Source organism: Hipposideros armiger, unplaced genomic scaffold, assembly GCF_001890085.2.
Source record: "Hipposideros armiger isolate ML-2016 unplaced genomic scaffold, ASM189008v1 scaffold_668, whole genome shotgun sequence".
NCBI lineage: Eukaryota > Metazoa > Chordata > Mammalia > Chiroptera > Hipposideridae > Hipposideros > Hipposideros armiger.
In genome coordinates, this window is record NW_017732018.1 from 488,814 (window position 1) to 512,590 (window position 23,777).

A 23,777-nucleotide genomic window follows, 5' to 3' on the forward strand; every position below is an offset into this window, starting at 1 on the left:
TGAAGGAAGGGACCATGTTTGACCTGACTGTGATTTTTTGCAGTACTGACTATGAAGTAGTTACAATCTTAGAATAAATAGGAGCTCAGAAATATCTTAGCACAACCATGGGAACTAGAAATCATCTAGTTCAATTCTTTTGCTTTACAGATGAGAACACTGAACCCAGGGAATGTGAGTGACTGGGACCTAAGAGCTAGTTATCTAATAATTAACTACTCGCTAATCCAATATTCAAGTTACTGCTACGCTGGAAACTCTAGGTTGAGCTGTGCCTCTCAAACTGATGTGTAAGACTCTCCAGGAGGACCTCAAAAAAGCAGGTTCTGATTCAGTCGGTCTAGGGTGGGGCTTGAGGTTTTGCATTTGTAACTAGCTCCCAGGGAGCACGTGAGCAGCAAGGATTACAGCGCTTCCCGAGACCAAAGATTCTAAGTGGTGTTGCTTGAGTTTCCCATTGGGCTAAGAAAGAACATTTAATATTTTATAGGAAAATCAAAATGGAGGAAATACTGGAAGGATTCTCAGGCCATGATAAGTAGGGAAGTGCAGCCATTGACAAGTTAGCCAGGGTATCTCCAGCTACCTAATCCCTTTTGACCAGACTAATTCTTATACAAAGGAACACATGATTAACTACAGCCCATACTGATTATTCAGAAGTTAATAAATAACACAGATACTGGGTATTCCTGGTCCTTTGATGTTAGCCATTATTTGTGATTTTCTGTGCCCTCCTCTTGGCGAACAAAGCAAGAAAAAAGAAGTATTTAAATGAATTTTTTGTTGTGTTATTGTTTAGCAACTCAAGAAAATTGTTTTGATGATTAAAAAACAAACAAACAAACAAACAACCCCCCCCCCCCGCGAACCTTAGATTAAATAAGAGTGGCTGAAGAGAGAGAAAGAGGTGGAACTGTTGGTGTGTTAATATTTGCTGACCAGCTAATAAAAGACTTCTCATATTCCTGTTTTGCCATTGGAACTTCAGATTAATTTCCCGGTGGCTATTTCCGCAGATGTTGTAGCCAGGCATCATCTAACTCCAGGAGCCTCCGCCTGTTTACACAGGGGCTTAGGCGATGGCTGCCCACATCTAAGCCATGGGAGTGGGCGTTTCTTTATGACGACTCTACTATCTCAGAGCTGGTCCTACTTCGTCTTCTCTACTTTGCCTATAGTTCATGTAAATTCTTTTGGACTACCTCTTTCTCCCTCCCTTCCTTACCTGATGAATGAAAATGTTTGCAAATCTCTGGAACAATGGACACACTGTCTTTTCTACCTAGCCATGCTGCTGGTGGTTTAGATTTCAAGCCCAAGAATGGTCCTTTGGCTAGCATTTAGGCTCAATTAAACCTTACTGAAAAAAAAGACTTCAGGGCCAGCCGAGTGATTCAATTGGTTAAGAGCTTGCTCAAGAGTGCACGCTCTGAGCAACAGGGTCGCCAGTTCCATTCCCGGCCTGAGCTGAGCTGCCAACAGGTGGCAGGATGGCTCAGCTAAAAAAAGGGGGAAAAAAAAAGGAAGACTTAAACCGTGGAAGTTAAACATTTTTAATTAAACATGGGGATAAGAGAATAATTAATACTAAGTGATAAAATGATACTTTATGATTACCTGAAGGTTTCAAATTTTAAATAATATGAGGTGTGATCAAACAATATGGTGAATGTTTAAATTAAAAAAAAACATTACAGTGAAAGGCACATTGCCATTAATCCCCCTCAAAATACTTCTCGCTTCGAACACACTTATCCCATCGTTCTTTCCACTTTCTGAAGCAGTTCTGGAAGTCCTCTTTCGTGAGTGTCTTTAGTTGTGTTGTCGTGTCTGCCATGATGTCTTGAATCCTTTTGACTTTGGGGAAGAGCCAGAAGGTGCACGGTGCCAAATTCCATGATTAACATGAACGAGGACACACCATAATGTTTTTATTTAACAGAAATTGCCATATACAAGAAGTAATGTGTGACATGGAGCGTTGTCATGATAGAGGATGATATACAGCACACTTTGAAACAGTAGCTCACACCTGACCAATTGCACTGAACAAGTTGAAGCTTGTCACACACTGTTACTAAGGTTGGACATGCCGCTTCCCATATTGAAAATCCCTGCCTTTCCACTGGATGGCACTTGGCAGTAGCATTCACCGTATTTTGTGATCACAACGTAAAGCCTCCATGTCACACATCACTTCTGGTATATGGCAATTTCTGTCAATTAAAACATTGCAGGGTGTCTTCATCCACTGTATTCACTGGTTTTGGCATCGTGAGACTTCTGGCTCATGTGTTCTTGACCGTGAAATGACCATGAAGAGTAAACATTTTGAATCGATTCAGGACATTGAGGCAGCCATGATAGCGCAGCTAAAGGCATGAAAGAGGACTTCTAGAACTGCTTCAGAAAGTGGCAAGAACAATGGGATAATTGTGTTCAAAGTGAGGGGGAGTATTTGGAGGGGGATTAATGGCAATGTATCTTTTACTGTAATAAATTTGTTTTAATTTAAACATTCACTGTATTGTTTGATCACACCTCGTATTCTTATACCCATAAAAATCAGTTTATTCAGTAAGCTCTCCAGATGCTTGTAATATAACAGCTAAGTCATGTGCCAAATCAGCAGCTTCAAGGTCATAAATGATTGTGCCCAGAGCAATTAATCAATTCCTGCTAAATGGTCAATGTGATTTGAAATTAGGAGCTATTTTCGTTGTCAAGATAAGCAAATTTGACTATCCACTTATGAGCTTACTAATTGCTGAGGGATCACCTTACAAATAACAAAAAATCCTTCTAATGTGTATATTAAATTTTGTCACCTGGGCAGTATTCTGATCTGGTGACATGTGTTTCCATTTATAGATTCCCCAATTATGTGCAGCATCACATTCTAGTAGCAGATGCTGGCCCTGTAAGCCATTTGGCCCATTTGAGCACCCTTTCTTGAGAACAGGGGCGATCCTGGCCACCTCACTGTGAAGATTAAATTGTGCAAAATGTCTAGGATGGCAGAAAAACTGATACCTGTAAATTGGATGATGGTTATAAACATTCACCTTATAAATGACTTCTGTATACAAAAGGATCCAAATAATTTGTCTTCAGCTCTTTAACTAGTGTGCCCTTCAAAGTTGCATTTTGTTTCTCAACTCTTGGGTTATCTGGGGAGTGACTGGTGCAGGTGTTTATAAAATAGTACCTGTCAAAAAGGAGAATATGCCACTGGTGCTCTGGGCCATCTAACCCATCCTTCCCCCACATGCCCTTACAGGTTCCCAGTTTTTAATTTCTAGAGATAACCTGAGCTTCAATAAGTTACCCGTGCCAGGATTTATCTTGCCTTTTCCCTTTTCCATCATTAGTGCCCCTGACTGACAGGAAGCCTTGTAATGAGCTAATGACATTCAGAATAGCATCTCAAGAATGCTCTGCATAAAACAGAAGTTCACTCTACTTGAAATTGTCCTATTTGATCTATTCTTAGGTGCCTTGGGGGCCAATGCATATAGCATAATTTTTACAAGAACACGTATTTTGAGTTCCAAACCACAAACTTATAAAAGAAAAATTTAAAGTGAGACTATAATAGAAAACTAGGGATTTTTCTCTTGTTCAAATGGCTGAGGGCTTTGCTAACTAAAACTCTTGAGTTTTTGTCCTGCCTGGTGCTAAAGGTCTTTTTGTTTAGCAGGTGACTTCACTGCAGTTTTTTCCTAAAGCCACTCTTACTGCTTCATCATTAGAAATGTTAATATCCACTTATCAAGGGAGACTTCAACTTTGCTATGGCCTTGCTCTGCACTAAACTTGGAGATCTCAGGGGTGTCACAAGCCAGACAGTATATCCTTTCCCTTGATGACACACAGGTGGTCAAGGGCTGGAGTGTGGGGACGCAGCCAGTTATTACTTCTAACAGGCTGGGGCTGTTTCATTAAAAAAAAATAAATAATCTTCCTTTGGCATACTGAACTTGAGCTTCTGTGGAGCAATTTGACTCCACAGAATAATTAATCGGTCACCTTTTTAGCTCTACATTTTTACCCACATCACTTTGCCCAGCTTCTTAAATAAAAATGTAAAAGAATTGCAGGACAATAAATCTGGCTACCCTCTTGGAAATGGTAAATGACCAATGCTCCAAACACTGCACAGCCAGCTTGAATTTTTGGAAATAATCAGTTGGTATTTGTAAATAGTGCTTGTCCTAAGTAACAACTACTAATGCTAAATCTATGTTAACTGTAGTTTTAATGCCTTTCTTCTGAGCCTGTAATGAGAAATTTGCCCCTATTTTCCTTTCTTTTAAGAAATGTGACAAGCATCATTTCATTTTTGAATTGTTTGTAGTCACAGTTTAAATGAGCACTTTTAACTAAAACTGTAGCAAAGGAGAGTATTTCTCACCCAACTGCTAAGAGAATTTTGCTGACACCAGAGTTTCATGTCTATGGAGCCTTTTGTTTTGCAGTGAAAGTTTAATACTTATGGTGGTTTAATACATGTAAAAGTTCCCTAGAAAAAAAAATACTTGGAATGCATATGTGAGGTGTCATTGCTATTAGATTATTACTTTGATGACCCACACGATTTTAGAAGTGAAAATGTTATTGTAATTTATTCCATATTGTTTTTGTGATTCCTCAGTGTTAGATACCAGGTACTTCCAGGTGACAGATGCTGATAAGCCAAAGCTAAAGGCTTAGACATGATTATGAAACTCCACTGGGAAGATGAACAGGTCACGGGCGGGGGTACTCTATGAATTTTTCTGCCAGAATTATTTAGCATAAAATCTTCCATGAGCAAGGAGATGGGAATTTTCTAGAGGGAGGTGGGTTTTTTGGGGAGGGTTGGTTATTTCTTCTCTACAGGTCTATGATTGGAATAAGAAGTTTCAATATAAATTCTAGTTTTATTTGCAGTTTCAGAAAGGCCTTCCGAAGGCACTGGCAGTTCAATAGCCTAGAGGCTACAAGATGAAAACTGGAAATTAATGAAGCAATTACCAAACCCCTCAATACTTTACCACACTTATGCAAACCTTCTTAGTTAGCCGTAGTCTAGGGGTTAGCTATTTTGTTTGTGAAGTGGGATTCAATTCATTTCACATTTGGTGTGTGTGTTGACACACCAATGTCAATGATGATTCCCAGATCAAATCTGCATATCGCAAAGTAAGACACGTTTTTAAAAATTCAGCCTCAAAGCATTTTAAGAGGATAAGGTTGTAGATGCCATGCTGCTGACCACCTCCGTTCCCCTCCAACCTAGTATTTCTCCCTCAGTCTTCCCACTTCCTATCACCCTCTGCTCACAATGCTTAGACAATAAGGCTTTTATCCTGGTAGACTCAATAGTTAGAGCTTTAAGTATGAAAAGGAGGCATAAAAATAATTATCTAAATTATGTGAAAACTGTAACAAGGAGCTCGACCTGATCTAATAAGCAGAGTAAATAGCAAGAGAAAATCTGAAGAGAACTATGTGGGTGACTTGAAAAGTTTAAATACAAGTCCTTAATTAGGTTATACTAACCCTGTCCACATATCAGCTCAACATTATTAGAAGAGATGATTAGTAAGCAAATAAGATTCTAGTCAAGTTCAATACTGCCTCCTTTTCTAAATAATCTACAGCCTTAGCCTCAGATAAAGAAGAGTCTTTGAGAAGGGACCCAATGTCTGATGTCGGGCAGTTTAAAAAGTTACCTGGAACCCACCCTAAGGAAGACAATGTTGAAACCAGAGCTTTAGTATCTCAGTATCTTTTTATCTGGCCCCTGTGTTCTGACTTTTATGAGGCCTGTGAATGAACTGTCAGGTTTTCCAAAATCCCAGAATGACTTTTTTGGCATGCAATTTGGTAGAATGTGGCTTGGTGTTGAGAAGAGAAAGAAGTGAGAATTCTTTACTCAGTGTCAGCTTTTAATGTCTCCTTCCTGTGTCACAACTTCTCTCTCTCTGTAATGTGTGAGAAGCGGGTTTCTTTGCTATTTTACCAGGGCTTTTCAAGCCTGGAAACTGAGAACAGAAGACCACCAAGTACTGGAAAGGGTGGACAAAGTGGTTCTAGTCACCTAAGGTGTAATTTTGCAAAGAACCTGCTCTGCACACAGCTTTTGCATTTAATTAACCTTGCCAAAGAATAGTGATTTTATAATGCTAATGAAAAATTGCCAGCATCCTTAGAAAAAGCTAGAAATATAATAGCAATCAGTACCCTTTCAAAACACTGCTAGAGGATGCACCAGGCACACATGATAGAGAAGAAACAGAACTGATGGGGCGTCCTGAGGAGCCTGGATTCGAGACCCATCTCTGTCGTTAAATAATTGGGTGATTCTGGAAAAATAATTTAACTTGACTGGGCTCCAGTTGCCTCATCTATAAAACAGGTAGAGGGATTTGGGATTATTAGGTAGTTTTTATGCCTGGCTAAACAGTAGAAGAACCTGGCTAACTTTAAAAAAATCTTTGGATGCTAGGTTTTATCACAGACCAATGAAGGGGACTCTCTAGGGAGAGATGTGTGGACATGAGCCTCCAGGTGGAGAACCACTGTGTCTGATTCCCCCAGTGTCTCTAGCAGCCAGAGTTCTGTGACATCACGCTGTACTGCCTATGTGGTAACATAGATATTAATATATAATGTTCCTGAGCAGATATGGTTCTCACATTTTAATAATTTTAGTAATTAAACTTACTGTTAATAATTATTTTATTAGTCATAAAATTACTATTAAAATTATTTTAATAATGATTCTCTTTTCTCCAACTGTATCTTTTACCAAACTCCAAGAGATTCTGCCTCACACTGTGTCCAGACCACATAGACACTTGGAAGAGCCCAATGCTTCCTCTTAGGCTGTCTTGAAGGGAAAAGTTAATGTTCTACCTTATTAAAAAAAGTTAATGAAGGTCAAAGTTAATCTGCCCTCTAGAGTTTTTGACCACTTTGTTAACAATCATTTTAACTTTCAAATATTCTTGTCAGGAGAAGGGATCCAAAGACATGAAGTTAGCTGACCTGTTTCACTTAAATCTTGGCAAATAATTAACCATGCCTCTCCCATCTAAAGATGGGCACTCTTTAACAGACAGTGGTTGCTGATTTTTCCTTTGTTCAAACTGCATGCTAGTTTCTGGAGAGGGCAAGAGGTAAAGAAGGCAGGGATTGGTGCAAAATGATTATCTTGCCTGATAAAATAAGACATATGACCTGCGGACAGCTCCACCCTCCTGTCTAGAGAGGAGAATCAGAATAATTTGAGGGCAAGTATTCAAAGTGGACAAAATGCTCACTGTGTCTGTTGAATAGCATGAACTCCCACTTGTTAAATATGGAAAGCTGGTCCTCATTTGGATGATTACACTCAGAAAGAAAGGTTTCTCCTCGTAGTGACTGTTCCAAGACCATCTATTGTAGGATAGACAAGATTAAACCCCAGTGCAGTCACCCTGCTCCGAAGGGCTTGCTTAGAGTTTAATGCTCTGCACTTTGTCTTGATAATACATTTCAAAGAATAGAAGTAGGCCCGAGCAGTAGAGAATGGCTCAAGGGTCCGTTATTAGAGGAGAAATTACATTCCAAAGATGCTCAAAAAGGAAGAAGCAGTCAAAAAGAGCAGCTGTCTTGAAATTCTTAACAATTTTATCCTTGAATTTATGTTTTATAAGTGAAGTCTGGTAGAACAACGAAGCCTGCACAGAAGGCTTGGACCCTCAGCTCACACATGGTCCCTGGTCACAAGCCCCACCTCCTGGTCTCCACTGCCTGCTCCTGTCTCTGGCATCCCTGCCAGACTAGCTTTCCCTCCTCAGCTCTGCATGGGGCAGTGACAGGGTTATGCTCCACCATCACCCTACATCCCTGGCTGGGACCTGGGAGCAGATGAGAAGAGGGTCAGGGTCAGGTATGTGCCCTGCAGCATTTCAGGGCAAGGACCTGGCTGTCCCCACCTTGGGCTGCAGTGCCATGAATGACACGGTGGGAAGTCTCACTCACACTAGATACCAAGCATGTTCCAATGTGGAGATGGCAATCCCTTGGGGGTTGCCCATCCACCGTGGGTTGGGACTGTCAGCCGTGGGAAGTGGGGATTGGTTTCCCTGACCCGGCGGGGGCCTCCATCTTCATTTTACAGTGGGCTCTGAAAGTCATGGAGTTGACGTTGCCTAACCTGATTGCCACCAGACAGCTCTGCATTCGACAAAGCTACATGGGATCTGGGGAGGGTTGTCAATGTTCATGTCCACATGTGTCCACTCTTCTGGAACAGAGGGAAAGCTCTATCTGTCTCTTTTTGCTTTTCCTCTACACTTAAATATCATACATATTTCACATATTAGCTGTGTGATGTGGGGCAAATCACTTAACTTTTCTGGGCCGTAGTATGTTATGTGATTATATAGGAATAATGCTACTGTCAGAAACATGAAATGAGGTAACATATGTAAGTACTTGGCACAGTGCTGGGTACACAGTAGATGTTCAATATATTTGAGTTGCTATTATTATTACAGTCATCGTTATTATTTGCCATGGACCCTGAAAGCTGTTTCAAAATTACTTTGATTAATACTTTGAAGGGTATACATTCTAACAAATATAGTTTGGAGTTCCAGGCTCCAGGATCCTTAGGGTTTCTCAAATTCACTAGAAATTTTTAGAAGGGGAAAAAAAATCTCCAGTAGAAAAATTATATAATGAAAAGGAATCTTGGCTTTGCCCATCTTAAAAGGCACAAGCGCCACACCCACAGTAGGTGTCTAATCGTTGAGGCCCACAGTGAATAAAGTGAAGTGGTAACTGCATCTCACTTCTTGTTTTGCTAGAATGATGGATGCAGGAGACTGACTCGATGGGGAAGTCAGAGTGTATAACAAGTCACATATCTCTAGCCAGTGATGAGCTGGTGTCCACAGCGGCAGCCTCCTGCCATTGACTATCGCTAATGCCAGCTTATGCAGCCTGGTACTCCTGTGCAAATATTTTAACATTCCTTTAGATTCCGAGGAAGTAATAGAAGCTGCTTCACTGTACTATCACTATGACTGTCATAAACATATTGAGCAGTAGCTGTGTAGCAGGCGATTTTATCTCCTCTCCGAGCCTCATAAGCCTCCAAAAGAATCATGCCCAGGGGCTGGCCGAGTGGTGCATTGGTTAAGAGCTGGCTTGGGACGCCAGAGGGCCCTGGTTCAGATCCCACATATGAGGGCCAGTGACACTGCCCTCTACAGCTAAGATGCTGAACAACAGCTCAACCTGGAGCTGGGCTGACGTGGGTCGCTGGCGACGGCATAGGCTGCAGCCCCTGCTGCAGAGGGTTGCCATGGGCTACCGTGTGTAGCCAGCAGCCGCAGTGAGCGGCCGTCCAGAAGCCGGCGACTGATCTGCCTCACCCGGGAAGAGTGCAATGATGGTGCCAACTTGGGCCAGTGAAGCAACGTCCTCCACAACTAGACTGAAGAACAAAAGGACAGCAACTTGTTTGTTCCCCTTCCCCCAATTCCCCAATAAAAATCTAAAAAAAAAAGAATCATGCCCATTTCATAGATAAGAAACCTTGAGGCTCAGCTAAGTTGACTGGTTTAACCAAGACTTTCTAGTTAGTCAGCGAGAAAGTGAGGGTTTAGATAGAGCTCTACCTGACTTCAAGACCACGCATCTCATTGTAATTAATTGCAAAGCCTCTCCTGTAACTGCAGTAAGTGACCTCTTAATAGAAGCAATAACAGTGAACACTTACTTAGCTCTAACATCAGGCATTGATCTAAGCACTTAATATACATTGACTCATTTAATCTTTGCTACGGCCCTATAAAGTAAGAATTATGATTTCCATTCTGCAGATGAGGAAACTGAGGCACCGGTAAGTTAAGCAAACTGTACAAAGTCACACAGCCACTAAGTGACAGGCCAGGCTGTCAACCCAGCAATGTGGCTTCAGAGTCTGTGCTCAACCACTAGGTGAGGGAATGAGAACCCCTGGAATTATTTTTAAAGGGTAAACTGAAAGTGTGTAATTTGACTTTCTAAAATAATATTCCAAGACTTGCATCTAGATGTGTGGCCTTCAAATTATTAGTCAAAATATTTAATTATTTTTCAGAGCCTGAAACAAATACTCATGATGATAGTAGTAAAAATAGCACTTAAAATTAATTTTACACTTATGATGTGCCTGGCACTATGCCAGATGATTTACATATGACATTTCATTAATCACTTATGATGCTGTTATTATTATTATTCCTAGATAACAGAATCACTGAGGTCCACAGAATTTAATTAGCTTTTCGTATGTCACACAGTAAGTATATAATGGTCCTGGGAAAAACTGAAGAGCGTCTGCATCCAGAATCCACACTCTTCACTACTGAACTAGCATTCTGTTCTTTTAGAACTTTTAGTGGTGGGAAACTTTATCTTTTGACAATGGACTTGATTTTTAAAAACTAGCAGAAGTCATATGTGACTGAGTCCTAAGGTGTTTGAATTTCAGGTGCTTGAGATTAAGTTTTGGTCAAAAGCATTATTTGATAAAACGATAGATTGCTTTTCTCCTGTGAGCTATAAATTGTCTGAAATCAGTCCCCAAAACATGTTCTGGTCACTGGCAACATCCTGGTAATTAGCATCTCTCCAGGGGATCACTGTGGAGGGACCCTCTTACTTATGAGCAAATTCATGCTCCATCTTTGACAGACCCTACATGGTAACAACAGAAGCGATGACCAGAAGCTTACCATGTGCCTCTGGGCTTGCGACACGAGGCTGGCAGGCACCATTCAGCACCCTATGAAGTGACTGGATGTGCCGTTCTATGACGATTGTCCACGAGGCCACTTCCTCACATGCAATATGTTTCTTATAGGAAGAACATGCTTGACTGCTAACTAATGCATGGTTGCAGAGGATCCACACTTTATATGGTTCAATCCCATACTGTGAATGAGGACTGAGCTGAGTTGGGGACCCTTATTGATCTTATGTGGGCGAACACATCCCTTATGTTATCAAATCCCCATTTCCCTTAGTGCTGTACACCCAAGACTAACCCTTTCTTTGTTTTCCCAGGCCTTGCTGGGGGTTGCATACAGCATCACCTTCTTTCCAATATATTGCTCAGTATTGGTTTTAATTTAATATATCACTCAGAATTAATTTTCTTAGGGAAGAACTGTGAGAATAGCTCAGTCAGCCATTCTTGGTGAAGAAATTACTGCAGTGGTGCGCGGTGGGGTGGGCAGGGGGCAGATGAGAAAAGGGGGAGGAGAGGAAAAAAAAAGAGAGATGGCTTTAGTGATTATTTTTAGCCTGTAACTGGTGTGCAGTGACTCCCCTTGCATTTTGCAGGATGCTTCTCTAAGCAACATTTCCTCTCCAAACTCAGAAAACTGTGGCATGCCTGAGAACAGCCACCTCCAACTGCTCCACCCTCAGCTAACTCTCTCTTTTAATAGTTAGAAGCAAGCTTGTTGGAATATAGTATTTCTAGAATTTCCAAAAACACATGCTATACTTTTCTCCTGGTAAAATCTGTCAGCCAAATAGGAGAGGTCCATGAGGAAAGCTGAAATTTAGAAGTGACAATTCTTAGAACATTGGTATATTTCCTAAAGCCTCCTTTCCAAAAAACGAATGCTTTTCATATGAAGCTATTCTGTTGAGAACATTATTGAACACAGCTGCTTAGAAAAATAGGACTCAATTTGGATGGCAAGATCTCTGTTAGAACATGAAAGAAATTAGTCTGAGATGGTCATTTCTACTTTGAGTGCAGAGAAACGCTAATTACCCATAGAATAAAACAGAGACCTAAAGGTAAGATATTTTTACCAAAGGAGCTAGAAAAACATGTCTTAACGGATTAGACCCAGAAAGTAACATAATAAACAGTACATAACTATAGAAAGCTACTGGTATTATTAATAACAATGACAGTCATGTGTCTGACCTCACACTAATTTTTTAAAAATCCTGGAAGGAAGGTTTTCTTTCCCCGATTTTATAGAGAAAGTGGAGATGCACAGGAGCAAGGTAATTAAAGCAGGTCACCCAGCCAGGGACTGGCAGTGTTGGGATTGGGCCTGAAGACTAAATCTCTAGCTCTTCACCATTCCTTTGCAGGACTTGAGACAGAATTTGGGAAGTGACTGAATGATTACCATGGCTTTGTTGGAATGGCCACCTCCTTGGAACTCAATGGTCCCAAATGCATCCGTCGGACTGAGTTGAGTGTGCTTGCTGATGGACCACTTCTCAGACTGGATGTCATTTCGTGAGAGGCGACTTTCATTTTTCTCATTCTGAAGAATGGATATACTGGGAGTGAGGCCAACATGCTGGCCTATGAGACGCCCACAGCAACACCTATAACATAAGAGGTCCAAGTGAGCCGAATGGATTAGCCACTATTGGGATACACACTTAAGGCTGGAGAAACCTACAAACTGTAGTAAGCTAGCTCATCAAATTTTAGGGGGAATACCGTAATATAGCTCTAGCAGACAAATGGTGAACTCAGGATTTACTTGATACACATTTCTTTTCTGCCCCCTCATCATTTTCCTTTAGGTGTATAAGCTGTAACATGCCTCCTGTCCTTCTCCACCCACCCCTTTCACACCTGCCATATTGTTCAGGATTGGAATCTGCAAACAAAACCTCTGTAGATTTTTTGTTTTTTTTTTACTTCCTGCTCCTCCCATCTATTAAATCTTGCAGGAAGGACACTGAACAGCTTCAAGGGGAGCATTTTTACATGCACATTTAAATGAGGACTCTCACTCATATGTGAGTCACAATCTAACTTGTCTTTTCCAAATTGACATTCACTGTCAAATATCCAATTCTGAGAAAAAAAAAATCTGCAGCTTAAGTGTTCTTGAAGAAACAATGAAAAATTATTCACAAGATATTGGAAAACAAAATTTGCTTCTTACACCATTAAAATGTCCTTCATACTTTACTACAACCACTATTATGATTATTAGTAATAATACTGATACATAGTTATAATTTATAAATGCTAACAATGTGACATTCATTTTTACAGGTAAAATATTATAGTTTTGAAAGTTAGGTAATGTATTCCAGGTTTCACAGTTAGTCTATATGACGCTACAGTGTATATTTTAAATTACTTTATTACAATGCCTTTTCGAAAAGGCATTTCCAGACATTCATGTTACTTTATCCCAAATACTTCCCACCTTATCTGTTGATCTTCAGGAAGGTAAGTAGAATACTAAAAATGTGCTTGGACAGGAATCTAAATGTCTGCAGTCTAATTGGTAATCTAGGAGTCATTTGTTCAAAACTCTCTTTTTCATTGTAACAAAGCATGTCAGTACAAACATTTCATAAAAAAAAATTTTGATGAAATGCTTAAAAGGGAAAACCAGTAACCATACTCAAAATATATTATAACCCATTCTTAGATACAATGATTAATCCCTTCCCTGATGATATATCTGTTATTCTGTATAGGCTCTTAGACAACTAACTATAGGGATGGCATATTATGTGATGTGTATATATAACATTGCTTCAAAGATGTCCAGCAACAATATAAATTGATCTTTAATTTCACATTGGTTTACATGCACTGGATGGTGATTACTATTGTACTTTTGTTCCCATAGTTGCTATGTCATGTTCTCGGTACATTATAGAGATAGCAAGATTACCTATGGGGGTCTTTGGTGCTGGGTATGATGTGAACACATTCTCTTTTATAAAATGCTCTTTCAATCCATGATTTCTGAGCCTGGAAAAAAAAAAAAAGAAGAGACGAGATGAACATCACCTTCAAGTATTTTTGACCTGGCAGCAAAATTTCGTAATCACATAATAGACTGGTATCTCATAAACTGAATTAAAATTGTGGTTACACACATATAAACACTGCATATAACAAAATCAACTGCTTTTAGAACTTGCTGATTATGTTATTTATTATATTAATATTGAGAGTTAAAGGAGATAACCATAACAAAAATAATGTTAGTGACAGAACCATATACAAATTCATAATGATTTTTGAAGGACAGAAAAACAATGCTATTTACAGAGAAAATGAAAACTATAGAACAGGATGTTTTTAACCCTATAGATAACAAGTATTCAGTTGTGGGAAGATATACAGTTGACCCTTGAACAACACAGATTTGAACTATGTGGCTCCACTTAATGTGCATATTTTTCAATACATATTATAAATGTATCTTCTCTTCTTTACGATTTTCTTAATAACATTTTCTTTTCTCTAGCTTGCTTTATTGTAAGAATACAGTATATAATATATATTATAAACAGATATGTGTTAATCAACTGTTAAGCTATTGGTAAGGATTCCAGTTAACAGTAGGATATTAGTAGTCAAGTTTTGGGGGACTCAAAAGTTATACTTGAATTTTTGGTTGAGCTGGAGGTTGGCTCCCCTAAGCCCTGCATTGTTCAAGGGTCAACCATATATCTAAACAAGTATAAAATTTTCATGGCTGACATTTAGATTTTCCTTGTAGAAAGAAAGACAAATGGTGAGGGAATTATATAACTCAAGAGCCCTAATCCATCACCGAGCTTTCTCTAAAATCTAAATTAGCAGTGCCTAAATACAGGAGGGGGATAAGGAAATGGAAACCTAAGGAAGATAAATGTCTTCATCACAGTCCAAAATTTCACAGGTAATGCCTTTGGAGGAAAGATAGAATTCTTTTTTTTTTTTTTGTATCTCGCATGCATTTAAGCACAGCAAATACATCTTCTTAGAATGGGCATTGTTGGGACAGTCCCCCCAGAAGTCTGGCCACTAAGATTGTGTTCCTAGACAAATAAAGGAAGTTCTGGAAAAACTGTACCATCTTTGTTCCAGAGTGTCCATCCTGCATCCTTTTACCTGCCCTCCCCCCGCTTTTTTTTTTTTTACCAGCATTTGAAATAGTAGAGCAGCCTCCTATAGAATATGGTAAGCTACTCAAAAGATTCCTCCTCTAAGGGTTTAAGATGGAAGTGGCTAGAGCAACCTATAATGCGATTTCTATCTGGTATCACCTTCTCCCTAACCCAGCATCAGGACTAAACTCATGCTCTTAAAATATACAGGACAAAGGTGCAACTGAGCTGTTTACTTGGCCTGACTCAGAGACTGGTGTTAATTGTGACAACCTCTCATTTGCTGGTCATAATTGATACTGACTCTGCCAGGGACCCAAATATCTGTAGAAGGTGTGCTAGGTCTGATTTGCCCTCCATCCCTTAATCATGCATCTCCCTCCTCTCTCACAATGGAGTTTACACAAGTATGTGGCACTGAAGGCAGTTGTCTGATACTCACAACGCACACTTTAAAAGGAGAAACATGGGGGATGCTTGAGAGGTACAAAGGTCCTGGTCACAATCGGGTCACATACTTTCTGAGTGTTTATGCATTGCCCACACGGAAAGGAGCACCCACCTTGCCTCAGAGACCCTTGGGTCCAAGTGGACCTCTGCACCCTCACACCACAAAGGTAACATTTGCAGTCCAGTTTATCAGTAGGGCGTGAAAAAAAGCCCCAGTGTCTATGCTTAAAGAGTTTTCTTTTCAAATATGTAGGAAAAGCTAGTGGCTACATTTTTGCAATAGAAATGAGCTGAGCAGTGTAGATGATAACCAGCTTTTATCTTTTAAAAAAGCCTGTAAGTTAAACTATTCATAGGCTGTGATTTTTCCTAGTCACTGAATACCTTCGCTGATAACATCTCTTGGCAGAAAGATGGTAAAAAATATTCCTCACTGGAACATTTGAAACCAACTTTCACTATACTTCGGGGAGCAGAAAACAGTGCACTTTCCTTTTTTCTTTGTGGCCCACTTTGGCTAGGATTCAGAAGGATCTTTCAGGGGAGCATCTGAAAATTTCAGGGAGGACTGATCAATACTCTCTGAAAATAAGGCAGGGATGACAGTATCATGGGTACAGCATGAGGTCTGCAGTCAGAAAAATTGGCGTGAGTGAGACTCAGCGATGTGGACAAAGTCATGATTTTCTTTATCTATAAAATGGGCACAACAGTAATGCCTGATACACAGAGTTATCATCATTATTTGGGTACCGTGTTTTCACTTCAAGAAGAGGGACCAGTCCTGGGTACTAAAAGTTCAGTTGATGTTTCAGATGAGAGTTCTATGAAATTGCTGCTGCAGATCCAACCTCGACTGATCTCACTTGGGGGATGATATGCTCCCAGGGGGCATGGCTGGCCATTAACAATGTATGTAGAAAAGTTACTTAACTGCCCTGAGCCTTTTGTTTTATTTAATTTTTTTGAAATGTTTGTAAAAGTACTTTTTAATTTTAATTTTTATTAAATTTATTGAGGTAACATTAGTTAATAAAATTATATAGGTTTCAAGTGTACAATTGTATAATACATCATCTATATAATGCAGTGTGTGTTCACCATCCAAAGTCAAATTTCCTTCTGTCACCATATATTTGACCCCCTTTACCTTCTTCTACCATCCCTCTCCCCCCTTACCCTCTGGTAACCACTAAACTATTGACTGTGTCTATGAGTTTTTGTTTGTTTATTTGTTTGTTTGTTTGCCTTGTTCATTTGTTGCTTTCAGTTTTATATCCTACATGAGTGAAATCTTATGGTTCTTGATTTTTTCTGTCTGACTCATTTCGCTTAGCATGATGTACCCCTATGTTAATTGCAACATTATTCACTGTGGCCAAGACATGGAAACAACCAAAGTGTTCTTTGATAGGTGATTGGATAAAGAAGATGTGGTGTATCTACACAATGGAATACTATTCTGCCATAGAAAAGATGAAACAGTGCAATTTGAGACGACATGAATGGATCTTGACATTACCCTGAGCCTTTTCTATAACATGAGGATAATCACAGCTGCTTTGAAGAGTTGTATTAATCAAAGTAGATGATTCAGGGAAAGCACCTGGCACTTAGTAGGAGCTCAATAGGTAATAACAATGCCTAACCTTTATCAAGGTCTCATCATGGGCCTGGAATTGTGTCATATACATATTATCTCCTTGGATTCTCATAAAAAACCCTGTGAGAGAAGTACTACTTTATATCCATTTTACCAATGAAGAAACTAGGTCAGATGCAGCAAATAAGTTTCAAGGTCAGCGTTTAAATTTGAATAGTCTTACTCCCGAATTCACACTCTTACCCATTCTACTAAACTGACTCTTCAAATTAGATATTATTGATATTAAGTACCCTTGATCTTGGCAGTGCCCTCTGGGCATGCCTGGACATGGATTGGTATTTGGGAAGAGTGGGACTTCGAGGGATGTCTTAGGACCCGTTCATACTTGTATCTTTCCTCTTTTCATTTCCGCTTTCCAGTCTCCACTAATGGCGTAATGAACACTCACTATCTGTTCTGCCTCTCTCCTTTGGGGTAAAGAATTTGGGTGGGACATTCGGAAGCCATCAGAATATGAGAAAGAAGTAAACAAATGGGGGACATTTATAATAACTACAACAAAGAAATGTAATCACAACTGGACTTCCAACTTGAGAATCTGGAACCCATGACAAATAGAAGAGACTTTTCAAGGGCACCTATATATTTTTTTCTCTCACTCATGAATCCCACTTTCACCTTGGAAAGCCCTGGAAGTTTTATTCAGATGCTGTGTAGTAAGAATTACTACATGTAGATTGTCAATCTGTTAGTCTTTAAGTATAAAGTAATTTGGATTGTGTGTGGTTTAGCAAGTTAATTACCTTCTTAAAGGTGAAAAGATTCCTCATTGTTAGCAAAGAGACTGAGGATCAGTTTCTATTTCTTATTATCAGCAGGTTAACCATTTTCCTTACAAAGGCACAGAAAATTGGGAGGAGAAAAAAAGAAAAGTAATGTGAAAAAGAATCTTTCCACTAGCATTCATAATTGAATTGGATTCTCTCTTTTTACTGAGAAGAAAGTAAAAGGGATAACAGAAAGAATGCATGTTTAACATGTGAATTAGGAATTCTACAAAGTAAGCATAATTTACTATGCACTAGTGGGCTTTGCTTTTTTTATGCTTTTACTCAGGTCTACAGTGTGGACAGATATGAGACTTCTAAAATTATTTTCTTGGAGAGGGCATATTTGAAGTATAATCATAGTTTAACTTGTCCCCTAAACTAATTTCCTTTTCTTTTGTTCAGAGTCTTTGAACTACTCTGTCAGGCTTTGTACTTGGCTTCCAGATCCAATTAAATGAGTTCAGACGGGCTATCCTTGCTGTAGGAAGCATGAAACAGTTTTGACATGCCTTGTTTCTAGCTGACCCTTTAATTCTCTTCTAACGCAAAACTTCAATGGACAACATGTCCTAAAATCTCTTCTGTCCAAAGATACTTCGGAAGTCTCATGCACCCTCAGAAAAGATGGCTTCTCTCAGCCCTTAGAAAACCACTTGTGTATTTTACCAAAGGTAGAACGGTCACATCACCATGGCCGAGTCTGTGAGAGGCTATTTTCTTTCTTGTGTTTCTGCATTATCAGTCATGTGTGATGTGTAACAGGAAAGTGCTTTTCAAAGGCTAATAATTAAAGGACATCTTATTCAAAACAAAAAATGAGGACACTCTAATTTTGAACAAAGTGTAACGACTACCCTCGAAGAATAAAGTATACATTTTGAAAGTCAAATGTACAGTCAATAAAGCATCAAAATGATAGAAACAAACAAGAAAGCTGCAAATACTGCCTTTAAAAGAAAAAAAAAGTCATTTCATGTAAGCAGTTTTCAGCTCTTTTTCACAAAGGCTCTACAAGCATTAGTCCCCCAAACTACTTTTGACTGCTCTTTCTCCCCACTCCCCACTAGCTATAGAATCAAGAACTTCTCTAAGCAGGAATGGTTTACATGCACGCACACAGGGTACGCATTGGCCTTGGAAAGTACCATTGCAATCCACCTTTTAGCCCGGCAACTTTCATAGAAGGACAACCCAGACTAGTCATCATAAAATTAGAAAAAGAGTCCACTAACTTTATAGGAATAAATTGCAAACACAATTTCACCATGTTCCTCTCTTTGAGACGCTCATGTTTCAAATGTCTACTTTGTTCTAATCAGAACAAACCCCAAAGACCCAAAAGTACTGAATCCTGTGTTCCTTTTTGCCTTTTACTATCCCTCAGCCTCTCTCTGGGCATTCCTGTGATCCTGTTCTAGATCTTCTGATCCACTATTGGGAAGTTGAACAAGAGCAAAGTGAGCTGAAATCATTTTACCTGAGCACTGACTCTGGGTGGTGGCAAAGGCAGTCCCACGAGCAGCTCCTGTTGCTTTCATTTTGCTGCCTCTGGGGCTGGTCATCCCGTTAATAATGCTCTTATGACCGCCCACTGGAAAAAAAAAAGCCGCTTGCCCGGCTCTTCCCCCAAGAGACGTTTCAAGTAAGCAATGAACTTGGGCAGATTAGCCCCTTGGAATGTGCAGCCTTGGGATTAGCCTTGCTAAGAATCCCATGGACATTCCCTCATAGCCTCAAACACTGCTTGATTGGAACATCTAATCTGACGCCAGGAGAAAAACAAATCCCCAGGGAGATCGGATTTAACTGGCACAAGTCCTGACAGGCTGTCCCCCCCTTTTTCTTTTTCCATTTTCAGCAGAGAAGGCTTGTGAAAGTGTGATAAGGTGTTCTGAGTTCTGAAAAGTTCAACTTTGGAAAGCAAATCCTTCTAAAGAAACAGTGTATGAAAAGCTCCAAGTGGTTTGAACACACAAGCTGCATTGTTCGTTCCTCCCCAAAGAATGGAATGACAGCATTTATTTAAAGAGGAACTGCTAAAAACCGAACATTTCAAAAGAATAGTTTGGTCCCTGAACTTGAACCCGAGTAGAATAGAGTTGGAGTTTGCCCGTGACCTTCCACAACTTCTAAAATGTCAATAAGTAATAAAATGTGTCTGATCATTCTTATCCTGCAACCCTTCTCCCACAATGGCTGAGGTGTGATTGTAACTTTCTCTCCTGTTTCCCTATTAAAAAAAAGATGGCTGTGACTACGGTAGCACATGGATGCAGACCAGAAGCAGTGACACTGTGATGCGTTTATCTGGGGTAGCCCAACTGAGAGGTTCTGGCTCACACAGAAAGGGCTCTTTCAAATATCATCCAAGAGTGAATTTTTCAGATAATGGTAGCTCTTAACTAGATAACTGAACACACTTGGGGAGAAGAACTCAAATTTCAACAAGGGAAAAATACTTCTTAAAAAGGTGAATATTTGAGCACTTCATCTTCAAAAGACTTCTACCTTCCCACAGATGGGCGTTAGAGCTGAGAGGTGGTGTGCATCAACTCTGTGGGCTGTAACTCTGTGAGGGAAGAGCCACTTTAGGCCTCATTGTTTTCACAATCTTTGTCAAAGTGCCTAGTATATGTCATGTGGACACTCACTGAGAGGCACAGTGTGAACTAAATGACTTATTTCAAACTTGGCTCAGATCCTTAGCCTTTTCCTTGCCTCTCTGTTGTCTCCAGGATTGACCTCTTTCAAACTGCCACATCTTCTGATCTCTCACTTACCAAGGTTCCCCAGAGGCAAGGAATGATAAACTACTCAGTGTCTTGCAACTGAGGAAACATGACAATAAGCAGGACCCCAATAGAACATCAGACTGAGCTTTAGCATTAAGCACACCATGAAGACGTCTGTCTATCTTCAGGAGTTGGCTATAGAATAACGTGTAGTGACAGCTTTAATGATGTGCATACCCATCCTTCTATGTAACTGTAACATTCCTAAGCATTTATTCTAAGGGAATTACCAGATATACGGTCCCATGAAGATGTTCAGTGCAGCTTTATTTATAACACAAATAAATTGGAAACAAGTCCATCAATGGAAGGCTAATTAAACTAATTAAATGGTTCATACCATTTGATGATCGTATTCAAGCTTCAAAAGTATTCAATTACATAGAAAAATACACAGTTTCATATTGTTATGTGAGAAAAACAGAACATGAAACAGTGAAGAATAATTACAAATTTTAAATAGATATAGAGATGATAGGAAAGGAATACACTAAAGTGGAAAATGTGGCTAATTTTTATTTTCTTCTTTTGCCTTTCCATATTTTCCAAATTTTTCTCCTATAAGCACGTATTTATAGTCATAAAACTATAATCTATGTGGTCAGGAGATTTACAGATAGTTTTTTTTTTCAACTGTTAAGCTCTATCTTATAATAATAGGAAGTCATTAGAAAAGAGTAGTTCAGGAAGTGACTTGGGAAGAATTCAATTAAAAAAGAGGGCTCAGTGGGAATATTTGAAAAGGAAGTTCTATAATGTATAGGGTGAATTTTCTAGGGTTTGCAAGAGAGAGGGAGGGAGGGAGAAAGAGAGAACAGAGGAGGAGGAGGAGGGTTGGCTGCAAGCATCTAGGAAATACTGAGCTAGTAGTCTTCTGTGAGACCCAATAAATTGGTTATAGATAATCCTACTAATGTAAGAAATACTTTGAAAATTCAGTTTTCTCAACTTTATTCTTCACTAGACACTACTTCAATCCTTCATCTGACTCACTTTAAATCCTGAGTTCAATCACCCTATTCTTTCTCTAGTCCTACTTATTTTTTGTTTTTGTTTTTGCTAGTTTTCATTTCTTAGAATATTTGGTAGGGAAAGAATATGAGGTATCTTCTATGAACCTTACACCAAAGACAATGAGCACCAGAACCATGAGCATTTTGTTTAAGTGGAAAAGGAAGCCCTAGGTAAAATCAGCATAGCAACTCTTTCATATGAGGTTACAGATGATCTTCAAGACCATTTGATTTGAGAAGGTAATTAGTTCCAAAGAGACTTGTAGCTCTGGGCCACATCGTCCATATGGGTCTTTTAAAAATCTTGTGCATCACCCAACAATGCAACTCCTGACAGGATATATCATCAGCCTGTTTCAGATGTAGTTTAGAGAGAATATAATTTGAATACTAACAAGAGGAAACTACAAGTGTAAAGCAAACTGTGGTTATTCTTCACTCTTATCCTTATGTAACGACAGATTACTTTATTCTCCCAATTCATCATTAAAGAAAAAAAAATCACATTGAAATAGAATATACTAAAAAGTTTCCAGTGGTACATAACTCAATTTTTAAAAATAAAATCAGATTTTCTGCAAGTAGAAATTAGATTTTTGACATGGAAACTGTGTATTTCACTGTTATAGATATGTCCCAAGCATTTTTTTTCCACCTGTGATGCCCACATTTGACAACAAAGCATGATATAGAGTAGGGATCAGGAAACATTTTCTGTAACTGTCCAGATGGTAAATAACTTAGCTTTTTATGGGCCACATGATCTTTGTTACAAAATTCACCTCTGCTGCTGTGGCGAAAAAGTGTCCATAGGCAAGATAGAAAGAAATGAGCATGACTGAGTTCCAGTAAAACAGGTGCTGGGCTGCAAGTGGTGTGTACTGGTCAATGCTTGGTCTAGCAAAAGGGATCTGTCTGATGGGCAGTGTGGGAGGGAGTGGTGGTCCTAAGAACCAGGCTTCCACAGAACCATCACTAGTTTGTCTTGGCTCTTCCTCAAGCATGTCAGGTGCCTTTGCTCCTGTTGTTTCTTCTACCTGGACTGCTCCATCCTTAGATATCCCACACCTTGCTCTTTGAACACATTGGGACCATAGAGAGACCCTCTTCGACTACCCTATCTAAAGGCACACGGTGGCATTTCTGATTCCCTTAATTCCCTCTATTTTTCTCACAGCCCTTCACATTACCTGGCATTATGCCATGTCTTTATGTGTTTGTTTTTCATTTGTGTCCCCCACTGGAAGGTAAGTTTTTGATGGCAATGATTTTATTTTGTTATTGCTGTCTCCCCAGTACCTAGAGCTGTGTTTGGGACATGGTAGTCAAACAAAGGGGACTTAGGCACATCATTTGATTTGCACATTAATTCCTCACCTATAAAATGATGGTATCAGAAGGATCCATGTTTTCCTAAAGGGGAATTTACAGTGACACCCAGATGGGCAGTTTTCCTTTAATAGTTGGATTTATATGAACATATAATACATAAAAAATGGCTAAGCCTGCAATTTAAAAATACTATTGCTTAGAGACATACATTTTCCTTTTTGGAGTTGGGAAGAAATGAGTTCATCAAAAATATTTAATAAATTAGATTAAAAATGATTTGTAGAGAAAAGTTATGATGGTATCATAAAGGTGACTGATGGGGAAACACAGGACCAATCCCTCTTAAATGTCACTCAGGCTCCTTGTTTTTATTCTAATGCATGAAAATAAATGTATTGTGTTCTCTAATATTCAGAGGTGCCATTGGCCTATAAAGTAAAACAATGCCAGAGGAACATGACAAAGCCAGCTGCCTTCAGAGCACACTGATACCAACACGTTCTTCCTAAAACAATCGATTAGTCTATCCCCTGATCAATACGCTTTGTGGCTCCCCATCCCCAACGTGATCAGATCAGTTCAGTATTTAAAACCTTTGGGATTTGGCTCTGGAAGTATCTATTTAAAGCTCGTAATTTCCCTCCAAATCTTTATACACGTTATGCTCCAATAAACTAACTTGTGAATTGTTTCCCTAATGCACCATGCCGTTCCATACTTCTAAACCTTTGACTATGCTGTCCCATGCATTTGAAATGCTAGGTTCCTCCTTCTGTACTTAGTAAATGCCTCTTCCAAACTCTGCACAAAACATTGGGTTCTTTGAGAGATGTGGCTG

General features: G+C 39.4%; 1 protein-coding gene across 1 annotated transcript in view; it reads right to left on the reverse strand.

Annotated features, from left to right (window-relative positions):
• TRPM3 (transient receptor potential cation channel subfamily M member 3) overlaps window positions 1-23,777 on the reverse strand; it is a 536,483-nt gene that overhangs the window by 261,473 nt on the left and 251,233 nt on the right. The window contains exons 2-3 of the mRNA XM_019626368.1: window positions 13,710-13,789; window positions 12,186-12,390 (exon numbers count right to left, since the gene is read on the reverse strand). Coding sequence (XP_019481913.1) covers window positions 12,186-12,390; window positions 13,710-13,789 — 285 coding nt within the window. The remainder of the gene's footprint in view (window positions 1-12,185; window positions 12,391-13,709; window positions 13,790-23,777) is intronic.